Raw genomic sequence first — 22,528 nt, 5'->3', positions numbered from 1 at the left:
AAAAAAAAAAAAAAAAAAAAAAAAAAAAAAAAAGAGGACAAGAAGTTTAAGAAGTTGAAGTAGCTAAAGAAGCTAAAGAAATTGAAGTAGCTAAGGAAGCTGAAGAAGCTAAGGAAGCTGAAGAAGCTAAGGAAGCTAAAGAAGCCGAAGAAGCCGAAGAAGCCGCAGAAGCCGAAGAAGCCGAAGAAGCCGAAGAAGCCGAAGAAGCCGAAGAAGCCGAAGAAGCCGAAGAAGCTGAAACATAAGAGCGGCGAATTGACCCGCAACTCGCGCAAGATAGCGAAGGTAGGAGCGACCCAATCTATAAGGCCATTTCGCAGAGGGGTGCCTCGCAAGCACGATGGGGGAGCCACACAACGCGACAGCCATGTACGACGAGCTGTACCTCCTCTTCGATGACTACATTATAAAAAATAGCAAAAAACCCAACACGTACGAGTCCCTATTCCGCAAAAAGGAATTCCTCCAATTTGCAAAGCTCCATGGCACAAACGCAGTAGTCACTTCCCCAAAGGAAGTAATAAAAAATAAGGACGAGATTATAGACGAGCTCATTTACGCATTTAAGCTCTTTGCAAAGTACACGAGTATGTGTGATTTTTTCTCCAAAAATGAAGAAGTGGAAGATATTAATACCAAATATTTAAAATATTTACTCATCCCATACATACTAGGTGTCCTATGCTATGAGACAATAAACATGGAGATTAGAAGCGACCGATTGAAAGACGCAAAGTTATACTTTGCAGAGTTCATCAGTGTGGTGAATACGTATAATATAACCCCAGTAGATGATTACCTCCTGGATAAGGTCGATGACACATCACAGGCGATGAACAGGAGGAACATCAAGGTTAAAAGAGCCAAGGACGAAAAGAAGTATCAGGACTTGTATGATGATATTATTAAAATAAAAACGAATATGAAGAGAGGTGTCTCTCAGAATTATAACCCCTCCTGCTTTTCTGATGACGTGGAGGAGGAACAACTTAGGGAACTCTGTCTCTCCTTGATAAAGTGCAAATGCCTTCAAACGCTTAACATGATGGACTTGATAGACACAGAGCTAGAAGTCTTGGAGATGCGCAGCAGGCAGAACGATCTAAATAAACAGCAACAGAATGGACAGCTTACAAACGATGCCAAGCAGTCACATCATGGGCAACTCCCCCAGAACAACCACCCAAATGGTGGAGTTAAAAAGCCTTGGTTGTTCACCATCAAAAAGAATATGGCTCCTGCTGATATGACCCAAATGAGGAACTACTACAGAGACCTCGTCTTCACCCCCGCACATAACTTACCTACTATATCGCTAGAGGAGTGCGCGAAAATCGAAATGGAATACGCCGTCAAAGGTAAGGGGGGGGTCAACACGCTCGGCAGCGATGACGAACGGGGGGGAAGCCCAACGAGTGGTGCGCAAAAGAGTGGTGCGTTAAAGAGTGGTAAGCAAAACGGCGCTGATGATGAAGACGAATACGAAAAATGCTCCGAGGAAAGCGAGAAGGAGGTCATGGATAGGGAGTGGGACGACTGGAAGGATATGCACCAGAAGGGAATTGGGAACAAAAACAGAAACGTTGCTTGACATGGAGAAAGCGGTGTGTAGGCTTCCGTGCTATCGCGGCGCAGCAGCAAAGGGGGACGACTGAGCGGACAGTTAAACTAACTTACGAGGACTCAAGGCGAACTGGAGAGATAATTCCCCCGCAGAGTGCACAGGCACACACGCGCGTGAAGCCACGTCGCGCGAGGGTCCTGGTTTGCACCCTCATACGTGCAGACATCCCCACGTGCGTTCCCCTGGATGGGTGCTCCTCCGCGCGTTCCATAATTTACCTTCGGAGGCACCCACCTTGGCGCAAAAAAAAAACGCCAAGTCAAAGGCGAAGTCAAGGCGAAGTCAAGGCGAAGTCAAGGCGAAGTCAAATGAGAAGTAAAGCGAACAACTCGTCCCCTCACCCTTTCCATGACCAATTCACATCGCCCTTCCCATTTCCTTTTTTTTTTTTTTTTCGTTGCCATGCCTGCACTTCCACGAATCACTCAATTTTTTTGTTGACAAAATTGTGCATGTCCATTTATCCCCGCGCATTGGGTGCGTGTTCATAGCACACGTATTTGGCTTCCCCCCACGGGAATGAATCCTCCATTTTGAGAAGTCATCCCGACAGTGTCCGCACAAAACTATGTGCAGAATTGTCGCCAGAACTGCCGCAAAAACTACGTGTTTATCGCTTTACCAGTGTGGGACCCCTCCCCTCTCTTCCCCTTCACGATAACGGAAAAAAAAAGAAAGGGGAGGGGGAACAGTGCCGAACTTTACACCCTGAATTGAGATTGTGTCACGGAAAGGAGAGGCCACCCCTTTCGCGCGCATTTATATTTACGTAACAGTTACGTGATCATTTAGCATATGCTGTTGCTTTGCTTGTTTTTTTTTTCCTTTCGAACAAAAAAGGGGCATCCCCCACAGCGTTCTTTTTTCCCAACACGCAAGAAAACATTAACTTAGCTATATTATTTTTTTATAGAAGGCACCGCGCGCGGTTATATACGCGCAAAAAAAAAAGGTGTCCTGAGTGCAATTCCCTTGCTGTGCTGCGGAAAACGCTCTACCCCCAAGGGGGAACAAAAACAAACTTTAACAACGCGTCGCTCGCCAAAAGTAATGTAAAAAAAAAAAAGGAAGCCAGCAGAATATAGCACCCCGGCAACGCAGCGCTACTCCGCGATTGCCCTTTTGCTAACCTAACCTCGCAAGATAAGCATACAGGCTATTATGTGCACATGCTTATGTATTTAAGAACCCCACCCAGCGAGGCATGCGTCCTGCATTACGTGAGTTCCATATGCTGGATGTGCCCCGTTCCCCATTAACGCCTCGAAAAAAAAAAAAGGGGGGGATTTTTACTTACGCAGGATTTCCTCCTCTTTCTTCTTTTCCCTTTTTTTCGCCGTGGAAGGCTGCCCCAAAACGACAATTCTCATCACATTTCGTGCGCCCCCGTTTCGTCTTCCTTTTTTTTCGCTGTTTGAAAATACTTCGCTCTTTTCCCCACGAGGAGGAGGTGGGGAGTGCCCAAGCTGATGCTCACCCAACCGGCGCGTAAAAATAAAAAAATAATAAAATAATAAAACAAAAAAATAAAAAAATAATAAAATAAAAAAATATTAAAATAATAAAATAATAAAATAAAAAAATTACGAAATAATACAAAATAATACAAAATAAAAACGAAAAAAAAACTAAAAAAAAGGAATGCAGAAGAAACAAATTACGTCTCTTCTCCCCTGCCACAGCCCGCTGTCAGTTCGCACGCCTTTTTAGTGATTCCTTCAAAATGAACCCTCGTCAGTAGCATAGGAAGAAAAAAAAAAAACCAATCTTCATGCTTTCCCATCATGCGACATTTCACGTGCGCGTATGCGCAAGTCCCTGCATATGCCCATTTTTTTACCCATACGTATTCGCACGCGGGCGAATGGCCTGCGGCGAAAAGTGACTTATTTTCTGTGCCTTCACTTGGGGGAGAAAGTAACTAGAAGAAGTACGTGACACAGCTTTGTGTCAAACGTACCATGTATATATGTCAGCCCCCTCACCCACACACACATACACATACCCCGTTTTTCTTCAACCCTGCGGAGGAATGCTATTCCAAGGCGACGTTAAATTTAGAGCCCTTTATTTGTTTATCCTAACTATCGTTAATTTAACCACCTCCTCCTTTCCTCCTTTCCTCCCTTCCTTTTTTGTGAACATTGCACACATTGCACACATTTATATGTATGAGCTGCCTGCACTGGGCGTCAGTTTGTTGTGTCGGTCATCCGTATGTATACCCCCCTATACATCGTCTTGCTTTTTTTTTCTTTTTTTCTCTCTCTTTGTTTGTGCACCCTTCCCCATTTTAATTAACCCCCTCCCCGCTCCTCGTTGAACACAACGTGGAGCCGCTCTACTGCCAAACTTAGACGAACGAATAGAATCACCAAACGGACAATTAAGTCGAACTAATTTGTAAATTATATGTATGAATGGAGACATCCCTTCACGAAAAGGAAGCACACAAAAATGCTGCAGCGTGTTTTGATACGTGAAGCTTGTTATGGCTCCCGTGTCACTGTACCACTGCTCCGTAGGGTTTCCTTCTTCATTATGCTGTCACTCCATCACAACTACTCCTTTTCATCGTTTCGTTCGCCCACTTACATTCATGCCCCCTCGCACACAGCGAGCACTTTTTATTAAACACGAAAGTGTAAAGTAAAAGGGGTAACAACCGCCCCTTCCTCTCAAGGTAGTCCGGTGGTGGTAACGTGTGGAGCGTGAGCTGAAGCCAACTAATGTGCTTCGCTTGAGCAGTGTAAAGAATTTGTTGTTTTTTTTCCTTTTTTTCTCCTTTTTTGCTTTTTTTTCCCTTTTTTGCTTTTTTTCTCCCTTTTTTGCCTTTTTTCTCCTTTTAGCTCCCCCCATTAATTTTGTATACCCCATTTTGACTCCCGATCTTGTTGACCTTTGGGCGTCACCGAGGTCGTGCCTGCGCCACTGGGTCGTTTCACACACGCGCAGTAGCCCATTGTGCAAATTTTTTTCATCAAAGGTGTTATTTTATTTTTTTTTTTGGTGGGGAGGGACCACTTAAACGGACAGTAATTGCCCTCACGCGTCTACAGCTGCACGAGGGAAGCGCCACAACTGCACTAGGGAAGCGCCACAACTGCACTAGGGAAGCGCTACAACTGCAGGGAAGGAGAAAGGCCATCCCGATGAAGCGATAAGAGGCTGGCCCTCATCCGAAGCAGCTTTCTACACTGGGGATGCAGCCTTTGGCCTCTCGACTTGTTCGTGCGGAAGGGAAACCCTATGGGTGAAACGCCTTCCGCAGTTGCATTTCCGCAGTTGTGTTTCCGCAGTTGCATTTCCGCACCTGTGTTGCCTTTTCCCCCCCACCCACACATACACATACACACACATATACCCATCTACTTCCCTCATCGAAGTAATCGAACTAAATGACGACTATCTGCATGGCCATCATGGAATCGGAAGAGATGAACTTCCAACCGATGGAGCAGCTGGGCTCTCCTAGTAGAGAACACAGCCCTAGTTCTGATGGTCATAAAAAAAAACACAGTCGAAAGAGGAAGAAAAAAGTGAGCAACTCCAGCTTTGTTAATTTACGAGATTGGACAAGCAAAGTGCAAAAGAGGTATGAAAAGAAGCTAAAAATTTCTGAACAAGGAATAAATCTGCAAACGAACGTTAGTCTCCCTAATGGAGAACCAGACAGCAACTACGTCTCCTCATCATACTCCTCCTCCTTTAAGTCAAGATCCAGCTTGGGTAACAACATAAACTTTTCTTCGGATGAATCCAATTACGACTCAGACATCGAACAACGAATCTGCAGATTTTTGAAATTAGAGAGTAGTGACACAGTAAGGAAGAGAAAAAAGAAGAAAAAGGAGAATGCGCATGAGGGGACAGCTGTCGATGGGATTTCGAATGGAGGTGTGGGTGTGGACCTTTACCCAGGTGAGCCTACCGATGTGGTTGGCGATGTGGTTGGCGATGTGTCTGCAGATGTGTCTGCAGATGTCATTGCCGATGCGCCTGTAGATGTCACTGCCGATGCGCCTGCAGATGTCACGGCCGATGCGCCTGCAGGTGTGCTGGTCGATGTGGGAGGCAACTCCCGATCGATGAACGATGGGACGCTTAACATGCTAGAGGGAGCCACCGATCTGGGAGGCACCATGCTCGATGAAGACCATTCTATCGACCCCGTCAGTAAACACACACAGAAGGAAAAAAGAGAGTCAGACGATGTGCACGCAGGACAGAAGGGGTCTGCCCACATGAATGACCAACAAGTGAGTAGCAACACAGTGAAGAAGAAAAAGGATCAACCGGATCATCCGGAGGAGTCCAAAAAAAATCGTAACAGTAACGATAAAATGGTGAACGCAGATAATGCGAATATTTCCTTTAAGGAGAATAGCGTTCCCAATGGGGATGAAAAACGCGAAAATGGGCACCAACGTGAAGACCCTTCCCCGCGTAGTAACACAAAGGGGGAGGCTGTTAATGTCGAACGGTCGCTTAAGGGCAAGCACGGAGTCACCGCGGAGGAAGCCAACAGGGAAGTCATTGTGGAGGACAACAGCCCGGTGGGGGAGAGAGGTACTACGCCTGCCCATGTAAGGAAAGAAGCAAATGGGGAGGAAAGGCAGCAGCAAGGGGAGGAAAGGCAGCAGCAAGGGGAGGAAAGGCAGCAGCAAGGGGAGGAAGAAGAACATGGTGAGGAGGATGCGAAAGAAGAGAAGGATGAGAAAGCCCGAAAGGAACCCCCCAAAGAATCGATAAGCAAACCAGCAAGGGAACCCCCAAACGAAGCGACACGCAAACCAGCAAGGGAACCCCCGAAAGAAAAGGACTCGCGGGGCGGCCCCGAGTCGAAAAGGGAAAGACAATCGAAGGAAGAGACAAAACAAAATCGCGAAAAAGGTAATAGGATCAAAAAAAAGAAACGCGAGAGAGACAAACGTGTGCCATACGAGTGCCATAGGAGTGCACATCTTCGAACTGCTAATTCAAATCGATACACATTTGTACGTGTGTAGGTGGTTCTTACGTGCATGAGAACCAACACCAACGTTTGCACTATTTTTCTATTTCTTGTTAATAACCTCGCCCTTAATATGCTCATACCCACGAAGGTGACATCAAGGAGGAACGCTCACCGAGGAAAACAGAAGAGAAGCAACAGAGCCACAGAAAGGAGAATCCACACAGACCTAGAACTGATAGGGAAAAAAAACCATTCGAATGAAAGGGAGAATCCGAATAGAGGAAATCTCGACAAAAATGGCTCAGATAATTATCACAAAAGAAATGCGAAAGAGAAAGAGGCTAACAGATCCAAGAAATCCATTAGCCCTAGTCGAGAAGGACAAGCGAACGAAAGGGACAAACCAAATTCGCGCGACAAGGAGAACCCCCTCGCACAGATACACAAGGATTCTAATAGCAATCAGAGGTCGGCTAAACATTATGAGGAAAAAAAAAAAGAGAATTCGCACCCCGGTGGAAGGAAAAGCATTCAGAATGGAGAAACGCCGCGTGTCGATAGGGAAAGGGATAGCAGAAACAAGGAGGAAGGGGAAAAACTGGAGAGGAGAGACAGACAAGGAGAAGCGGAACGGGAAGGCGACAGTGAAAGGGGAAAAAGGAGGAACAAGGAAAGGGACAGAAATAGAGAGAAGGAGAGGGAAAGAGAGAGGGATAGACCGAGGGAGGCGGAGAGGGATAGACCGAGGGAGGCGGAGAGAGATAGACCGAGGGAAGCGGAGAGAGATAGACCGAGGGAAGCGGAGAGGGATAGACCGAGGGAAGCAGAAAGGGATCGACAAAGAGAAGCAGAAAGGGATCGACAAAGAGAAGCAGAAAGGGATCGACAAAGAGAAGCAGAGAGAGATCGACCGAGGGAAGCAGAAAGGGATCGACCGAGGGAAGCGGAGAGGGATCGACAAAGAGAAGCAGAGAGGGATCGACAAAGAGAAGCGGAAAGAGATCGACAAACTTTAAGGGAACGGGAGAGGGAGCGAGAAAGAGACCGAAACAGAGAGGCAGAGCGAGAAAGGGAAAGAGATCGAAACAGGGAGGCAGAGCGAGAAAGGGAAAGAGATCGAAACAGGGAGGCAGAAAGGGATAGGAATAGAGAAGCAGAGCGAGAAAGGGAAAGAGAGCGAAATAGGGAAGCAGAACGAGATCGAAATAGGGAGGCAGAACGAGATCGAAATAGGGAAGCAGAACGAGAGCGAAATAGAGAAGCAGAACGAGATCGAAATAGGGAAGCAGAGCGAGATCGGAATAGAGAAGCAGAACGAGATCGAAATAGGGAGGCAGAGCGAGATCGAAATAGGGAAGCAGAACGAGATCGAAATAGGGAGGCAGAACGAGATCGGAACAGAGAGAAGCATTTTGAAAACGGAAAAAACCCGCCGAGAATGCCCAAGGGTAACAACTCATCATACGATATTTTAAAAAAAAAAATGAATGGAGTGGACCCAAACGTAAGCAGGAAGAGACCCTACTCAAACGAAAACGAAGGCAGTGGAAACCACGTGTCGAAGAAAATCCATGACGAAAGTGATCAGCACGTGCACATGGAGAGAGACCGGTACGTGTACAACGAAGCCGACACCCCCTCGAGGAAGTATTCTGTTCAAAAAAATAAAACCAACGATAGCGAAAACTGGGAGAAAAAAATGTCCAAGTTGAAGGAAAAGCTCATTAGGAAAAATATGAACAAGTGATTCCTTTTTCTTCTTCTACGTGAATGACGTAGGGCGAATGAAAAAAAGGAAAGAGAGAGAGGGGAGCATGGTGATGACAGGACAAGTGTCAAGCTGCCAATTAGGTAGACTAACTTCGTCAAGCGGTTATTAGCCCCTCTGTAGAGAAGATAACAACTTTTTAAAAGGCACCCCCCAGTACACACCCCAGTTTGTTAATTCCAGCGAACCCAATTAGCCTGGCGAAAGGGTTCCCGAAATGACACATATCGAGGACGCGACAGACGATCGATCTGCTTGACGAAAGACTTACCAACAGAGGGTTATCATTTCTGTGGAGCATAATATCTTCTGATTTGTTTCCTCCTTCATTCTTTTTTTATGTTGCTTCCCCATTTTATTTTCCCATCCGATGTGTTCCCCTCACGCTTACTTGGATTGGTACATTATTTTAAAGACCCCAATGGAAGTTCGAATTTGCCCAGTTGGTTTGTAGCCCCATTTTGTTGAATTAAAGAAATCGTAATTTTGTCCTTTTTTTTTTTTTTTTTTTTTATCTCATTTTTTTTCTTTTTAATTAAAATATCTTCGATATGTGCAAAATGGACGACAAAAAAAAAAAAAAAAAAATAATAAAATAAAATAATGAAGCAATGACGCGCAGTATGTATTGGAAGGTATGCTACGTGAGCACAAAAAATAAAACGCAAAAAATTGTATGCATTTGTACACGTGGGCATAGCGTAATCGTTGTTTCCTTTCCCTTTCACAACACTCTGGCGCGTTTGACCAAGCCATGCAACTGAGCGAACTGAATGGTTGTCCCCTATTTATAAGTGGGATGCATTAGAGGAACATACAAAAAAGAAAAAATGAAGCAGCACGAAGAGGTAAGAAGTGGTGCGAAGCGGTACGAAGCGGAATGAGCGGAACGAGCGAAACGCAAGCTGCACATTCGAGACGCCTGGCCAAGAGGATTAATCGGTCGAATCACCGCTCCGCGTTGGCGAACAGGGGGGAGCGCATTTATTTCCCCCATCACGAGCACGGGACTGATTTTTCTGCGCTGAACGGGTAATTCCGGCGAAGGGGGAGAAATATGGACAAGCAGACGAAAGCGAGCCAAGAAGGTGATCTGGAAGGTGATCTGGAAGGTGATCCGGAAGGTGATCCACGAAAGTGATCCACGAAAGTGAGCCGCTAAGGTGAACCACGACGGTGATCCCGCTAAACATAGCAAATCACGACGAACGGTGACAACGTTAAGCCAAATGGCTGCACTCGCAAGCGCACAAGCCCCCCCCCCGTGTTAACTTAACGTCGATGGTAGACAGCTAACCAGCGCCAACCCTGTGGGGTCTCCATGGTGTATGCCACCCCTTTCTCCCCATACAATTTCGTTGCATTAGCGAAGAAGATCAGGCCGCTTCACGTGGGTTAATTTTGCTTCACAGTGTGCGCGCACGCAGTTTGGTGTGCACGGTGTAAACGGAAAAAAAAAAAAAAAAAAAAAAAAAAAGCGAATAAAGGGCCAATAAAGGCGAATAAAAAGCGAATTAAGGAACCAATGGTGGTGAAAAAGGCTAGCTGGGTCAGGTAAAACTTCCCCACAAGAGCAAAAAGAACAAGAAAAAAAAATATATATATGCAAACACGCCGCTTAAAAAAAAGCTAGCTGGGTCAGGTAAAAAATTCCCCACAAGAGCAAAAAGAACAAGAAAAAAAAATACATATATGCAAACACGCCGCTTCAAAAAAAAGCTAGCTGGGTCAGGCAGAATTTTCCACAACGGCAATTAAACGCGCCACTTAGCTGCAAGGCGCGGGTGGCCGATCCCAAGTCGCCCAGCACTAACGCTATGCCCTGCGCTGCCCCTACGTGAAACAACTCGCCGGCAAGCCACTAAAAGCGCAGTGCAAACCTCCCCACAGAATGGTGATACGCTTAATTTTTAAGTTCAAAAAATTGTAAATTGCATCAAAGTCAAAAGTGGAGCTGCTAAACGCAAGGATAATCGTCTTCAAGTGGGTGTCCACCTCGTAACTACCATCTGTGTAGTCGATATAAACTCCTTTTTTAAAGTTGATTAAAAAGGTGTTAACGTGCACAGAATGTTTTAGTCTTTTTTTTTTAAACTCTTCTGGAGATCTCATATCAACAATTAGGTAACTATCAAGAGATAATTCGTTCGCCAAGTCTGTGACGTATACAAATGGAAACATGGGAAAGTTGCACAGCCTAACAAGATCTTCCTTTTTGAATTTCTTTTTAACTTTTTTATTTGTTAACTTGTAGTACACGCACTTGGATCTGCTACTTTTATTTTTTATTTTTTTTTCCCCCCCCATCTTTTTATCTTCACATTTATAATTTGTCACGACGTCCGTTTCATAGTGAGAGAACTCACTTAAGTTTTTTATTTTTTTGTTTATCTTGTAATTCCGTAAAAATAATTCGCAATGATGCGCAACGCTTCGCGTTTTTGTCTTGCCCCTTTGTGCGTCTCCTCTTTGATCTTCCTGTGCTACTCCTGGTGAGAGCAAGTTGGCAAAGTCGCCACTTTCCCCCCAGTTGTTGTCATGGTTTAATTTTTTACGTTTTATTTTTTTCAGTTTTGATTTTTGAAGCTTTAATTTTTCAACCTTTAATTTTCCAACCTTTAATTTTTCAAGCTTTAATTTTTCTGCTTCATTTGCCCCTCCCCCTAACGACTTAACAGTTGTCCTACTGACCAAGCCGTTTTTTTTAATTAAAATTTTCCTCCCTTTGAAGGGAGCCTGTCCCCCTCTCGCACCGTTTCCGTTGCCGCTGCCCCTACCTAGGGAGAGACTACCGCCTTTTTTCCTGTACACCCTAAACGTGTCCCTATGCACGTAATAGCGCACCCAGTTGGCGTCCCCGATGAGATAGGGCAGGTAGTTAATATGGGACCGTTCATTTTCAAGCAGGTTCTCATCATGGTTGGGATTTTTCGTCCCCTCCTGGTTGTTCGTTTCTTCCCCAAGACCGGTACCTACCTGAGGAAACTGCACCTGCGTCATCGGGCAACTGCTAAACATATCAATGGAAGTCTTCAAAACGAAATTTAGGTTCACCAAACAAGCTAGCGAAAATATATACTTGTAAAAATTGGCCTTGCACATGTTCATAATGATGTACCTTTTTAGGGAAATCAAAATGCTGATGGAGACAAAAAAAAGGTAACATCTTGGTTGAATAAGTATCCTATCAAGTAACCAAAAGAATTTTTGCGCATTGAAGAAGTTGGAAAATAGAGAGCACACCCAACTATAAACCACCCTCTCGATGTTGATGCCGTTTTTAAAAAAAAATAATGTCAATTCGGGGGAGTAATAACTTAGCAAGCAATTAAAAGTGTAGGCGAATTCCCTCCAGTTCTTCTCACTTGAGTATAGATCCAGCAAATAATTCTGCACCACCCGTTTGCTGCATTTGTAGCATAAGTAAATACTATCATAGTAGAGTAGACATAATGGAAGGAGCAAGCTCCTCAGGTGTTTATTGCTTACTCCCAATTTTATGTTAAGTAGTAGTTCGAGTGTGAGCATTCTCTTCGCAAATTGGGGGCTTCCCACCAGGTCGTTGTATCGCCTACGTTTTTGAAGAAAGTATTTCAACGACGATTTGGCGGTAGCGAAGGGGTCCTCATGGATAGTCCCCTCTTTAGCCTCTTCCCCCTCCCTGCTACCTCTATCATTGCTTCTCTCTGTGTTTCCACTCGACTGGTGAATGCTCCCTTTCGATCCCCAATTTTCTGACGCGTTCATTTGGTGTGTCTCCCTGGTGAAGTCCCCCCCTTGCGGGCTTTCTCCTAACCGCTTAACCGACAGTTCTGCTTCCCCCCTCGAAGAAGCCTCACAAATTAATCGTCTCATTTTATTTTTCTTCCCCGGTGCCTGCCTCACGAGCAAGTAGTACCTATACCCAAGGAGCGTCAAATAGGCTACCCCCCTCATGTGGTCTGGGAATCCTCTCCTCACCTCTTTCTCTAATTCGCAGTTGTTGAGCGGGTCGAACGTCAGCAATTTCTGCAATTTTAAATGGAGACTATACTGATGCAGGAAGGAGTGATCCTTCTCGTACACACATGTCACGTTGTTCACTAGGTCGCATGCACCGTTCTGCATATTCGACTGGACTAACCTATAGGCATCCTCCAGCGCGTCGTAAAATTCTATCAGTCTCACCCCGAGTACTCTATTCATGCTGCAATCACGCATCGGCAGGGATGTGTATTTCTCTTCAGGGGGGATGTTGAAAAAAAATGAATGGGCAGCACTCTCCTCGTGTGTTGCTACTTCACCCAAGTGGTTTGGGGTAACACCTCTATAAAGCTGCTCCTGTTTGGTGACGGTCATCCCATCGGAAGGGTATGCATTGGTCTGCACCCACTTATTATTCTCTAAAATGTTATCTCTCGTGAAAATGACACCCTGGTGAGTGATCCTACCGAGTTTGTTCTTCCTACCGAGTTTGTTCTTCCTACCGAGTGTGTTCTTCCTACCGAGTGTGTTCTTCCTGCCCATGAGGAGTCTTCTCCCCTTCACACAGAAGGTATATCCATTTGTACAGGTACCTCTAGTGAACAAGTCCGCACGACACCTCCCCCTTCTGTAGGTACACCCAAAGCTTCCACTTCGTCGTGAGAACCTTACATTTGAGTCCCCTCTCACGAAATGCGAATACACGTTAAGCACCCCTTGGTATCTCCCCAACAGAAGGAGTTTATAAAAACGGAAAAAAAATAACTCATAAAATTGCTTCTTCTTTCTATACACTATGTAAGGCAATCTCAAAATACTACATGCCTTGTTAACCCCATTTAGGTACAACATCTCGTTGAAGAAGTCCACCTTATACAGCATACCAAACCAGAGATGTATATCCTTCGTCATTATAAAATGTTTGCTCTCCAGTTGGTGCTGTTCTTCCCTGACATTGCTTCGAACGTATTCAATTACATACTGGTTGTAATGGGTCTGTTCGATTTTTTTTTCTTCCTTCGAATGGGATATAAAATATGATTCTGTGTCTCCCTGTTGTGGGGTTATCATCACCACGTGGTTGTTATTCTTTATGCGAGGTGGATCATCACCTCTTGGGGAAGGAACCCCCTGTTCGGGAGTCCTTCTCCTCCCTTGTGGCTGTTCCCCTCTCCACTGCTTCATTACGATGCTCGTGTCCCGAGGGCAAGTGGGTACACCCCCCCGGGGGTAGAAGTACGGGTGAGAAAGGAGCGAAGTGGAACCATTTTGCTCACCACCTCGTATAGACAAACACTTATGCAGAAGGTTAAAAAAAAAAATTTTCTCATTTTGAGCATCCCCTTGGTGCATTATCTTCTCCACGTTTTGCTTCAGCACATGTAGAGTGAAAAACTCAGATAGAATTTTCTCGACCCATTTGACGAATCGGACAGTTACGCTGACGTTGGTCAGCAGTTCGATGAGGCTCTTCACCACCCGGTAGGTCAGCAGGTTGGCATGCGCGCAGTTGGTCGAGCAGTTCGTCCGGCACTTCGTCGAGCAGTTCGTCCGGCACTTCGTCGAGCAATTCTTCCGGCACTTCTTCTCACAGTTCGCCCGGCACTTCTTCTCACAGTTCACGCCGCCCCCGTGGCGGTGCTTCCCAAATGCGCGAAAGAGGAGGTGCACATTCATGCCTAGGAGACTGACCTCCCGCGCAGCGCCCACATCCGAAAAAAGGAGATAAGCCTTCGTGTAGAGAAGGAACACAAAGATGGCCTTCACCTTTTCCAACGTGCCTTCCCCTTCCGCTGGTTTGTCAACGTAAAGTGAAGTCTCATCACCATCGGTGTGTCTTCCACATGGCTGCAACGCTTCCTCACTGTCTTGGCGCATCCGCTGGAGGGTCCCAATAACTTGGCTAAGTTCATTCAAGAGGGGGGTTTCCTCCCAGGTGGACTCTCCACAAAAGGATTGACAATTCCTCAAAACGAAGTCAAAGTCGAATATGCCATTCACCAACTGCAGGATGATAATCCCTACGTTGAAAACATCCACATGTTTACACAGGTCATAGTTGGAGGACCCCTTTTTTTTACCATTCGTTAAATCGTTGAGCAAAAAAAAAGGAGGGAAATACAAAGCGTTACTAACAAGCCGTTTGTTATCTACACGGGGGATACCCCTTCGTATGTGTCTGTTTTTTTCACCGTCTTTTTCTCCTTTCACATTAGTGAGAGTCTCTGCTTGGGGAGGGGCATACTTCAATGTTCTCTTAAAAAAATGGTCACTCCGATCACGAGGACCACAGGAGTAGCTACCAAACAAGTACGACATGCAATAGTTGTGAATCTTGATTCCTCCCTTGGGTGTTACTAGCACATCCTTCAATGACAAGTTCAAATTTTTTATTTCTTTGGAGTGAAGATAATGAACTGCTGAAAGGATTTGCTTAGCTATTTGTTTCATAGTGTGAGCATCGATGAGCTTCCTCCTAGGGATGCTCCCCTCCTGGGGGGCACTCGCGCAATCCTTTCCCCCTCCTACGGCAGCTCCTTCTACGCCTGCTCCTCCTACGGCAGCTCCTTCTGCGACTGCTCCTCCTACGCCTGCTCCTTCTGCGACTGCTCCTCTTACGGCAGCCCCTTCTACGCCTGCTCCTCCTACTACCCCCCCTTTTCGTGCCCTCCGGACGCATTTCAAATTGACCATGTCCATTTCTTCCTCGCGCAGCAGATCGTACAAGGACAAAGAGTAGTACTCAGAAGATAATACAAAATCATCTCCCCTTCGAGATAAGCTGAAATAACTGCACACATTGGGGTGGCTCAATTTTTTTATTTTTTCAAACTTGCTAGCAATTGAGCTGTACTTATTTTGATGGCTCCTTTTTTCTGTCCTCTCAGGTGGTACTTCTTCGTCCGCTTCGTCCCCCTCTACTTCTTCGTCCTCCACTTCCTCAACTTCCTCCACTTCTTCCTCTTCCTCCACTTCTTCCCCCTCTTCTCCTCTTCCCCTTGATCTCACCTCGCCAATTTTTTTTTTTCCTTTCCTTTTTCCTTCATCAAGGGAGTAGCTTTGAATCCCGAGTAGGAATTCTGACGACTGGCAACGCTCGTGGAACATGTCGCCGTAAGGGAGGGTGATCGTGCCGACGGTTGCGGTGACGGTGGCGGTAGCGATAGCAGAGGTGGTTGCGATGACGGTTGCGATGCCGGTTGCGGTGGCCGAAGGATAACGATGGGGTATTCCCCCACACACTCTTCTCCTTGGCTCCTAAAAATTTGGTGAAAGCTTTACCTAAATAAAATGTTCCCTTTTTTTCACACTGCCAATTGCCCTCTTGGGTGCACCTCTCCTTGGCAATCGAATTGGCGAAGTGGGGATAAAGAGAGCTATTCGTCGATCCGCTTATCCCCCCAACGTTGTGTAGGGTCTCCTTTTGCTGCTGTGGAGTGAGGCTCACGTGAGTGCTCCGCGCGCAGCCTCCCCCAAGTGAAGGGGCATCTGCTTGTGGATGCACACCGGCGCGGGGAGGCCAACGGGGGAAATCCGCTTCCGCACCTTAACAAAAAAAAGAAAGCACAGGGTAGTAATGGGACAGCACAGGGTGGTACAGGAACAGCACAGGGTAGTACAGGAACTGCACAGGGTAGTACAGGAACAGCACTGGGTAGTACAGAAACAGCACAAGGTAGTACAGGAACAGCACAGGGCGGAACAGAAACTGCACATGCTAGTACAGGAACAGCACAGGGGCAGCACCCGATAATAGCCACACCTCCGATTAACGCCCTCGAGTTACCCTTCCCTCGTGTGTTCCCCTGTTACCGATCCTGGATGGGCATTCCCATTTGGCAAAAAAAAAAAAAAAAAAAAAAAAAAGGTGTCCCTTCCCCAATGCACCTTCGCTTCTCCTATTTCCCCCTTAAATTATTTTCTCCCTCTGCGAAAATATCGGAAAAAAAAAAATTCAACCAGAAAAGGAGAAGCCCTCACGTAATCACATTTTCTCTCTACAATTTGTTCCTTTTTTTTTTTAATTTTTCTTTTTTTTCCTTCCAACTGGTTACAATGTTGGGGCGGGGGTAGTGACGCCGCTGAAAGGGGCACACAAGAAGGTCACCCCCTTAGGTCAGGCGGTTAGGGGCGAGCACGCAGCAACGGCCCAAGTAGCAACCGCCCAAGCGGTAACGCCAAACGCGCTGCTGCTTGTATTTTACCCTACCACGTGCGTAACCGACTGCACCTTTTTTTTTTTTGTTCCTCTCCCTTGGGGCCACCGCTGCGTGGACTGGTACTCGTGCCCTCTGGGCATACACCCGTGGTTCGCCGATCGCCTATTGTAGCTACGTGTATACAGCACCCTTCGCAGTTGGGGAGAGCTCACTCTCACTTTTCTTTTTCCGATTGCCCCTCTCCCCCACGCGGTGTCCCTGTTGGCTAACCAACTAAAAAAAAAAAAAGTGGCAAGCGGGAAGGGGAGAAAAAAAAGGGTACAACAAGATAAACACAAAAATGTAAAAATTGCAGAGTACTTGACCAAAAAAAACAAAAAAAAAACAAAAAAAAGGAAAAAAAACCAACTGTTACATCTCTTTGTATATTTCTTTTTACAGGGGAATTTCAAAGAAATCGCTTTTTTTTTTTTTTTTAAAAAACGCGTATGCGGATGCAAGTGTACAAATAAAACAAAACGCAGTTTATTTTTTTGGCACATGTTTTGGATACGTCATTGTTATGTATGTACATACTTAGTCGCTTTTCCCACTCTTTTGCTTTCTCATTTTGTGTTTCCCTTTTTGTGTACCCGATTTTGTATTCCCCCTTTTGCGTATCCTATTTTGTGTTCCCCCTTTTTCGTATCATATTATGTGTTTCCCTTTTTGCTTACCCCATTTTGTGTTTCCCCTTTTTTTTTTTTTTTTCCCCCCACTGGTCAGGCGAACATTGCCTTCCCTCTCCAGCCACGCGCCCCTCCCATCTTGCTTTACAAGCGTGGCGTAAATGATCTGCCAAAATTTTTTAACTGCTACTTGTCGCATCGTAGTTATGGTCACGCTTAGCGCCTACAGCTAATCGGGCCATCCCTTCATTGTGCGTCCCCTTTTTCATTTCCCCTGCCGTTCGCTTGCCGATAGAACGTAACGGTTCATGAGCTTCGTTCAGGTAGGCTCGTCGCGCCAGTGTAGAGACCCACTGCGTGTGCGCACATGCAAGGAAGCGCCTAGCGCGTAGAGCAGCTGGTTTGCTCCCCACGCAGTTGAGTTTGCTCTCCACGCAGTTGAGTTTACTCCCCACACTGTCGAGTTTGCTCCGAGCATGTGGTCACCTCACCATTTTGTGACTCCCCAAAAAAAATATCATGTCCCCCCTACAGGTCCCCATAACGGATTAGTATTCTACCCCTTATGATGAGGCGTGAATGACACAAAAGAAAACAAAAAAAAGAAAAGAAAAAAAAAAAAACAGAACAAAGTACCGTTGCAAAGAGGAGAAGACAATTCAGATAAAGGGGACTGCTGTCCTTTGCATTCGATAGTTTTCCCTCCTGCCAAGTCGACGGGGCCCCTTAACGTTTGCACATCGCGAGGGGCTGATTAGCCTGGGAGCAGCGCACAGACAATCGCGAAGCAAACCTCACCGCTATCCGCAGCTACCTCACCGGGAGCCCCCTAAATGGGAACCCCGCAGAAGCAAAATGTGGCTTAAAAATATCTACTCGAAATCGGAAGGAGGGGAGAAGAACATGGGCGGACAGGAAGACGCGATCGACTATGATGAAGAGGAGCAACACAGGAGAGGCGGCGCTGCTGCTGACGCTGCGGAGGATTATGCGGGCGCCGCAGCGAACGGTAGAGACGCCAATGGCGAGGAGAGCGCGCACAAAAGGGAGGACGCCTCGGATGAAGGAGAGTGCCCCATGGACGATGCACAAATTAACGAACAAATTGAAAATATCATAAAAAATATGTCGTCTGATGAAGAAGAAGAAGGAGAAGTAGTGGAGGACGAAATCCCATACGATCGAATAGAAGCAAGTAATGAGTTAAACAAAGAAGTAATTCTTCTCAACTTTTACTCGGACATGTCAAATCAAAGATTAACATCCCTGATGAGTGTCTTCGGTAAAGTGAGAAACTCCTTCATAGATGACAACGAAGGGGTTCATGTAATCTTCAACTCTGTTAAGAGTTCCAAAAGGGCAAAGGAATTTCTTGACAATTTGAAAATTAAAAATAGGAGAATACAGGTTATTTATGGGACATATCAGGAGAGGAGAAACGATCCTTGCATGGTTGGTGCATCTGTGCCAGGGGAGGACATCACTGATGGTGTAGTTGGGGAGGGAGGCATAGGGGATGATGTGCATGGAACAGGTCAAATGGAAGGAACTCCTAACGATATTTCTACCAGTTCCCATCATGAAAAATTACGTACTCATAAAAACGGAAGGACACCCGTAAAGCTATATAAAAATAGGAAATATTACCTGAACACGGTTCCCACAAATGCTCAGAATAGCGTGGCTGCTAATTTTACATACAACAGTCATGCCAAAGGTATGGTGCCACATGTGAAGACTAACGCATACTTTGTCGCCCCGTCGTCCAGTTCTTACAGGTTGAATGGATTCGTTTCTGCATCCGAAATGTCGTTCAGTCAACAGGAGAAGGCGCCCACAGATAATCACTTGCACAGCAGCACGAGGGGCGGCAATCCGAACAAGCACCACCACAGTCAGGCGCTCCACCACAATGAGGCGCGCCACCACAATGAGACGCGCCATCCGGATCAGGCTGCTCACCATGACATGGCCTCTTTCAGCAGCGGCGCTAATTATGTGCATCCACCGCCTCCCCCTCCCCCAAGCTCTCTAACGCCGTATAGCCAATCGTTCAGCGAATCGGGCAGAGGTAACAAGGTGGAACCCTACCCTCATTATAGCCACCCCAACAACCCACCAGGTGGTCAGCCAGGTGGCCAGGCAGGCGTCCAGCCAGGTAGCCACACGACGGGCCACCCGACGAGCCACCCAAGTGGGCACCACCTAGGGAGCGAAGGCACTGTGAACAGAATGCCAAATAACCAGCTGCCGCCCCCCCACGTGAAGAGAAAAAAAATGACGGAAAATTTTCACAACACGTTTATTTCAAATGCATATAAAAAAAACAGTTTTAATTCCCCACCTGGAAATCCACCCTTCGTGTCCTACTCCAATCAGCCTCCTACGTCTAGTAGGACTCTACACATGAAGGGAGTGCCTCCCCCTCCTCACTTTATTGGAAAAAACTCCACTCACAGTGAAACGAACATGACTAATCCTATTGGAGGAAACCACCCCCCTCTTTTGATGACCCCCCGTTCCAGGGACCTGCCTACCTCTTCCACAGTGCCTCCCTATAACAACACCTTCTATAGACCCCATGCGAGTAATAACCAGCACCATGGTGGGAAGACGTCCTACGGGAACCTTGCCAGCAGTGAGGATTACCCCACGCCCCATGCGCTGTATAGCAACTACGAGGAGTACACTCCGCACGGAGCGCACGGAGCGCACGCAGGGCATGCAGGGCACGTCTCCCACTCAGCACACACAGTGAAGCCACCAAAGCTAGCAAAGTACAGCAAAACAGTTAAGCATAGTAGAAACCAGAACCCATTGCTCGCATCCGAAAGGGAAGCGAACCAGATCGACGAGTCAGTAGAATACATCCCATTTAATGAGGATAACCCCTTTGGAATTAGTGAAGAAAATAAAATGCTGGACAATCCAACATGGAATGACAGAAAGATAAAACAGGTTCTACAATGGGATCAAGGTGCATCTATCGAAAAGAATCACCTCGATTTTGTAGATTCCTTCGGTTCAACCAAAATTTTTAATCGATATTTGCTCGTAACGGACTTTCCAGATCACCTCGATGATGAAAACAAAGTGAAAGAATACATGAATGAATTATTTTCGAGTGAGAAATTGCATCGCATCTGTGTGGAGGTCTCCCTCTTTGTCCCCATTGAAGTGGACGAGGAGAGGTTCTTCAAGAACGCCACCAAGGCGGAGGAGGAGGAGGGAGCGGTCAATCAGGGGGAGGATGATACAGTTAATCAGGGGGAGGAGGGAGCAGTCAATCAGGGGGAGGAGGGAGTAGTCAATCAGGGGGAGGAGGGAGTAGTCAATCAGGGGGAGGAGGGAGCAGTTAATCAAGGTGAGCAAGATGCACCCATCCAGGGGGAGGAGGCCAAGCCTGAGGATGCACCCAAGGGGGCCAAGCGCAGGGGCGCGAAGAAGGCGGCCGCGCCCAAGCAGAGGAAGAAGCGCGGGAAGGCCAAGGAGGAGGAGGAGGAGCAGCAGCAGCAGCAAGCGGCGCAGGTGGGTGAAGCGCATGAAGCGGGTGCGGCGGATCAAGCGGATCAAACGGAGCAGGCAGATCAAGCGGGGCAGGCGGGTGCGGCGGAGCAGGGGAACAACCCCCCCGCGGACGCAGCGCGCGGGAAGCGGTATGCGCACCTGACCTTCCGAACCATCAAAAATTGCGTGCAGGCGAAGAAGGCACTGGAAAAAAACCAAATTAAAGTCACCTTCTCTGTCCCCAACAAAGCCAACGTCTGTCTCTGGATAGGAAATGTTTTAAAAAATTTTTTTATCAACACAGCAAATATACTTAAAAGCATGTTTATGCATTTTGGTGGTTTGAAAAATATCAAGTATGTCCAGGATAAAAACTGCATCTTCCTCCAATACTTTACTGTGACTGATGCTATCAAAGCGAGGAACCACATGTATGGACTACAGGTGTCCAATAATACAATGCTGAACATAGACTACTCTACTCTTGGAGAGTGGGAAGGGAAACAACATAAGGTAAGTGTTACTCGGAAAAGGTTACTAGATGCACTAGCCTACGACAATGGGAAAATGAAAGAGAAATTAGAATCCACACTTAGGATGAGGAACCCAGGATTTATCGACCCGAAGGTGATGCTTCTCTTGAAGAATGGAGACAGTCATGGTAGCAACACAGCAGGGGGAGGAGCAGCAGGAGGAGCAGCAGGAGGGGGGGTGCGCATCAAGAGGCATGCCACGGACAAGAGTGACGAGCATAATTTAAAGAGAAGACCCACGTGGGATGAAAATTATTTACCTAGTACTTCCATGCATAGGAGGAAACACAGATCTTCTGTCATTGACTCGTATCCAACTAGTAACTCTGCTAATGATAGAACACGTGAGAGAGGTGGACATTCACGACATGACAAAAGGGAGTCAAAACGGTCTTCCAAAAGGAAGGGAGCGACCACGTCAGATTACTCGCCCCACCACCATCACAGTAACCACAATAATAGCCACAGTAACCACAATAATAGCCACAGTAACCACAATAATAGCCACAGTAACCACAATAATAACCACAATAACCACCATAACCACCGCCACCACGACCACCATCATAGAAGGCACAAGAAAAGAAGAAGCGGAAATAGTGGAAGTGGGGACGGTGGTGATGCCGCTGGGTATATCTCTCGAGGGGAAGAAGGAGACTCAACAAGCGAGATCACTAAGAGTGCCACCAACCGAGACCACGCGGAGGAGGAAATAGACAGCGACTTTAACAGCTTGGACGGCGTCGAGCTGAACGACTACAATGAGATTCAAAAAACGGTCTCCTTTTATGTTAACCAGAAGTATAAGTGTGACTTCATCTCCAATTTCTACGACGGGAACCCCGAGCTGAAGATGTGAGTGGAGAGGAGCGTTGAAGGAGCGGAGAGGAGCGTTGAAGGAGCGGAGAAGCAGCGTTGAAGGAGCGGAGAAGCAGCGTTGAAGGAGCGGAGAAGCAGCGGTGAAGCAGCGATGAGCGTTGCTACCATAGTCCGTCTCCCGCGTGTGCTTCACATCTGCTTCACCACATCTGCGTCTCCCGCGTTTGCCTCTTTACAACTGCTCTCCACATCTCCTTTCCACATCTCCTTTCCACATCTCCTTTCCACATCTCCTCTGCACACATCCTCTACACATCTCCTCTCCACATTTGCTCTCCCCGTTTCCCCCCCGCAGCTACCCCAAGCTCAACGTCGAAACAAAGAGCGACGTGCACAACCTGATGAATATCCGTAACTCCTGCATCGATTACTCTGTTTGGCAGCTGGGACCAAGTAAGGGAGAGAGGGGGTCCCCCCGCAACGAAGCGCAGTGAAGCGCAAGGAAGCACATCTATTCATCGCCTCAATC

General features: G+C 46.7%; 4 protein-coding genes across 4 annotated transcripts; 3 read left to right on the top strand and 1 right to left on the bottom strand.

The window, feature by feature from the left end:
* Window positions 1-340: 340 nt before the first annotated feature.
* On the top strand, window positions 341-1,591 carry PCYB_032800 (hypothetical protein; the record flags this gene model as incomplete). The annotated part of the gene is made up of 2 exons (XM_004220952.1): window positions 341-587; window positions 618-1,591. The coding sequence occupies 2 exons, from the start codon at window positions 341-343 to the stop codon at window positions 1,589-1,591; spliced, it is 1,221 nt and encodes a 406-aa protein (XP_004221000.1).
* Window positions 1,592-5,022: 3,431 nt separating this feature from the next.
* PCYB_032790 (hypothetical protein) lies at window positions 5,023-8,056 on the top strand (the record flags this gene model as incomplete). The annotated part of the gene is made up of 3 exons (XM_004220951.1): window positions 5,023-6,621; window positions 6,730-7,225; window positions 7,599-8,056. 3 exons carry the CDS (start codon window positions 5,023-5,025, stop codon window positions 8,054-8,056), a joined length of 2,553 nt encoding a protein of 850 aa, XP_004220999.1.
* Window positions 8,057-10,182: 2,126 nt separating this feature from the next.
* PCYB_032780 (protein kinase domain containing protein) lies at window positions 10,183-15,420 on the bottom strand (the record flags this gene model as incomplete). The annotated part of the gene is made up of 2 exons (XM_004220950.1): window positions 10,183-12,569; window positions 12,654-15,420. The coding sequence occupies 2 exons, from the start codon at window positions 15,418-15,420 to the stop codon at window positions 10,183-10,185; spliced, it is 5,154 nt and encodes a 1,717-aa protein (XP_004220998.1).
* Window positions 15,421-17,995: 2,575 nt separating this feature from the next.
* Window positions 17,996-22,039, top strand: PCYB_032770 (RNA-binding protein; the record flags this gene model as incomplete). The annotated part of the gene is made up of 2 exons (XM_004220949.1): window positions 17,996-19,034; window positions 19,689-22,039. The coding sequence occupies 2 exons, from the start codon at window positions 17,996-17,998 to the stop codon at window positions 22,037-22,039; spliced, it is 3,390 nt and encodes a 1,129-aa protein (XP_004220997.1).
* Between the last annotated feature and the right edge of the window lie 489 nt (window positions 22,040-22,528).

Source organism: Plasmodium cynomolgi, chromosome 3 (genome assembly GCF_000321355.1).
Source record: "Plasmodium cynomolgi strain B DNA, chromosome 3, whole genome shotgun sequence".
In the NCBI taxonomy this organism is placed as follows: Eukaryota; Apicomplexa; class Aconoidasida; order Haemosporida; family Plasmodiidae; genus Plasmodium; species Plasmodium cynomolgi.
Note: the sequence above shows the minus strand (reverse complement) of the source record. Positions and strands in the feature narration are given on the sequence as shown.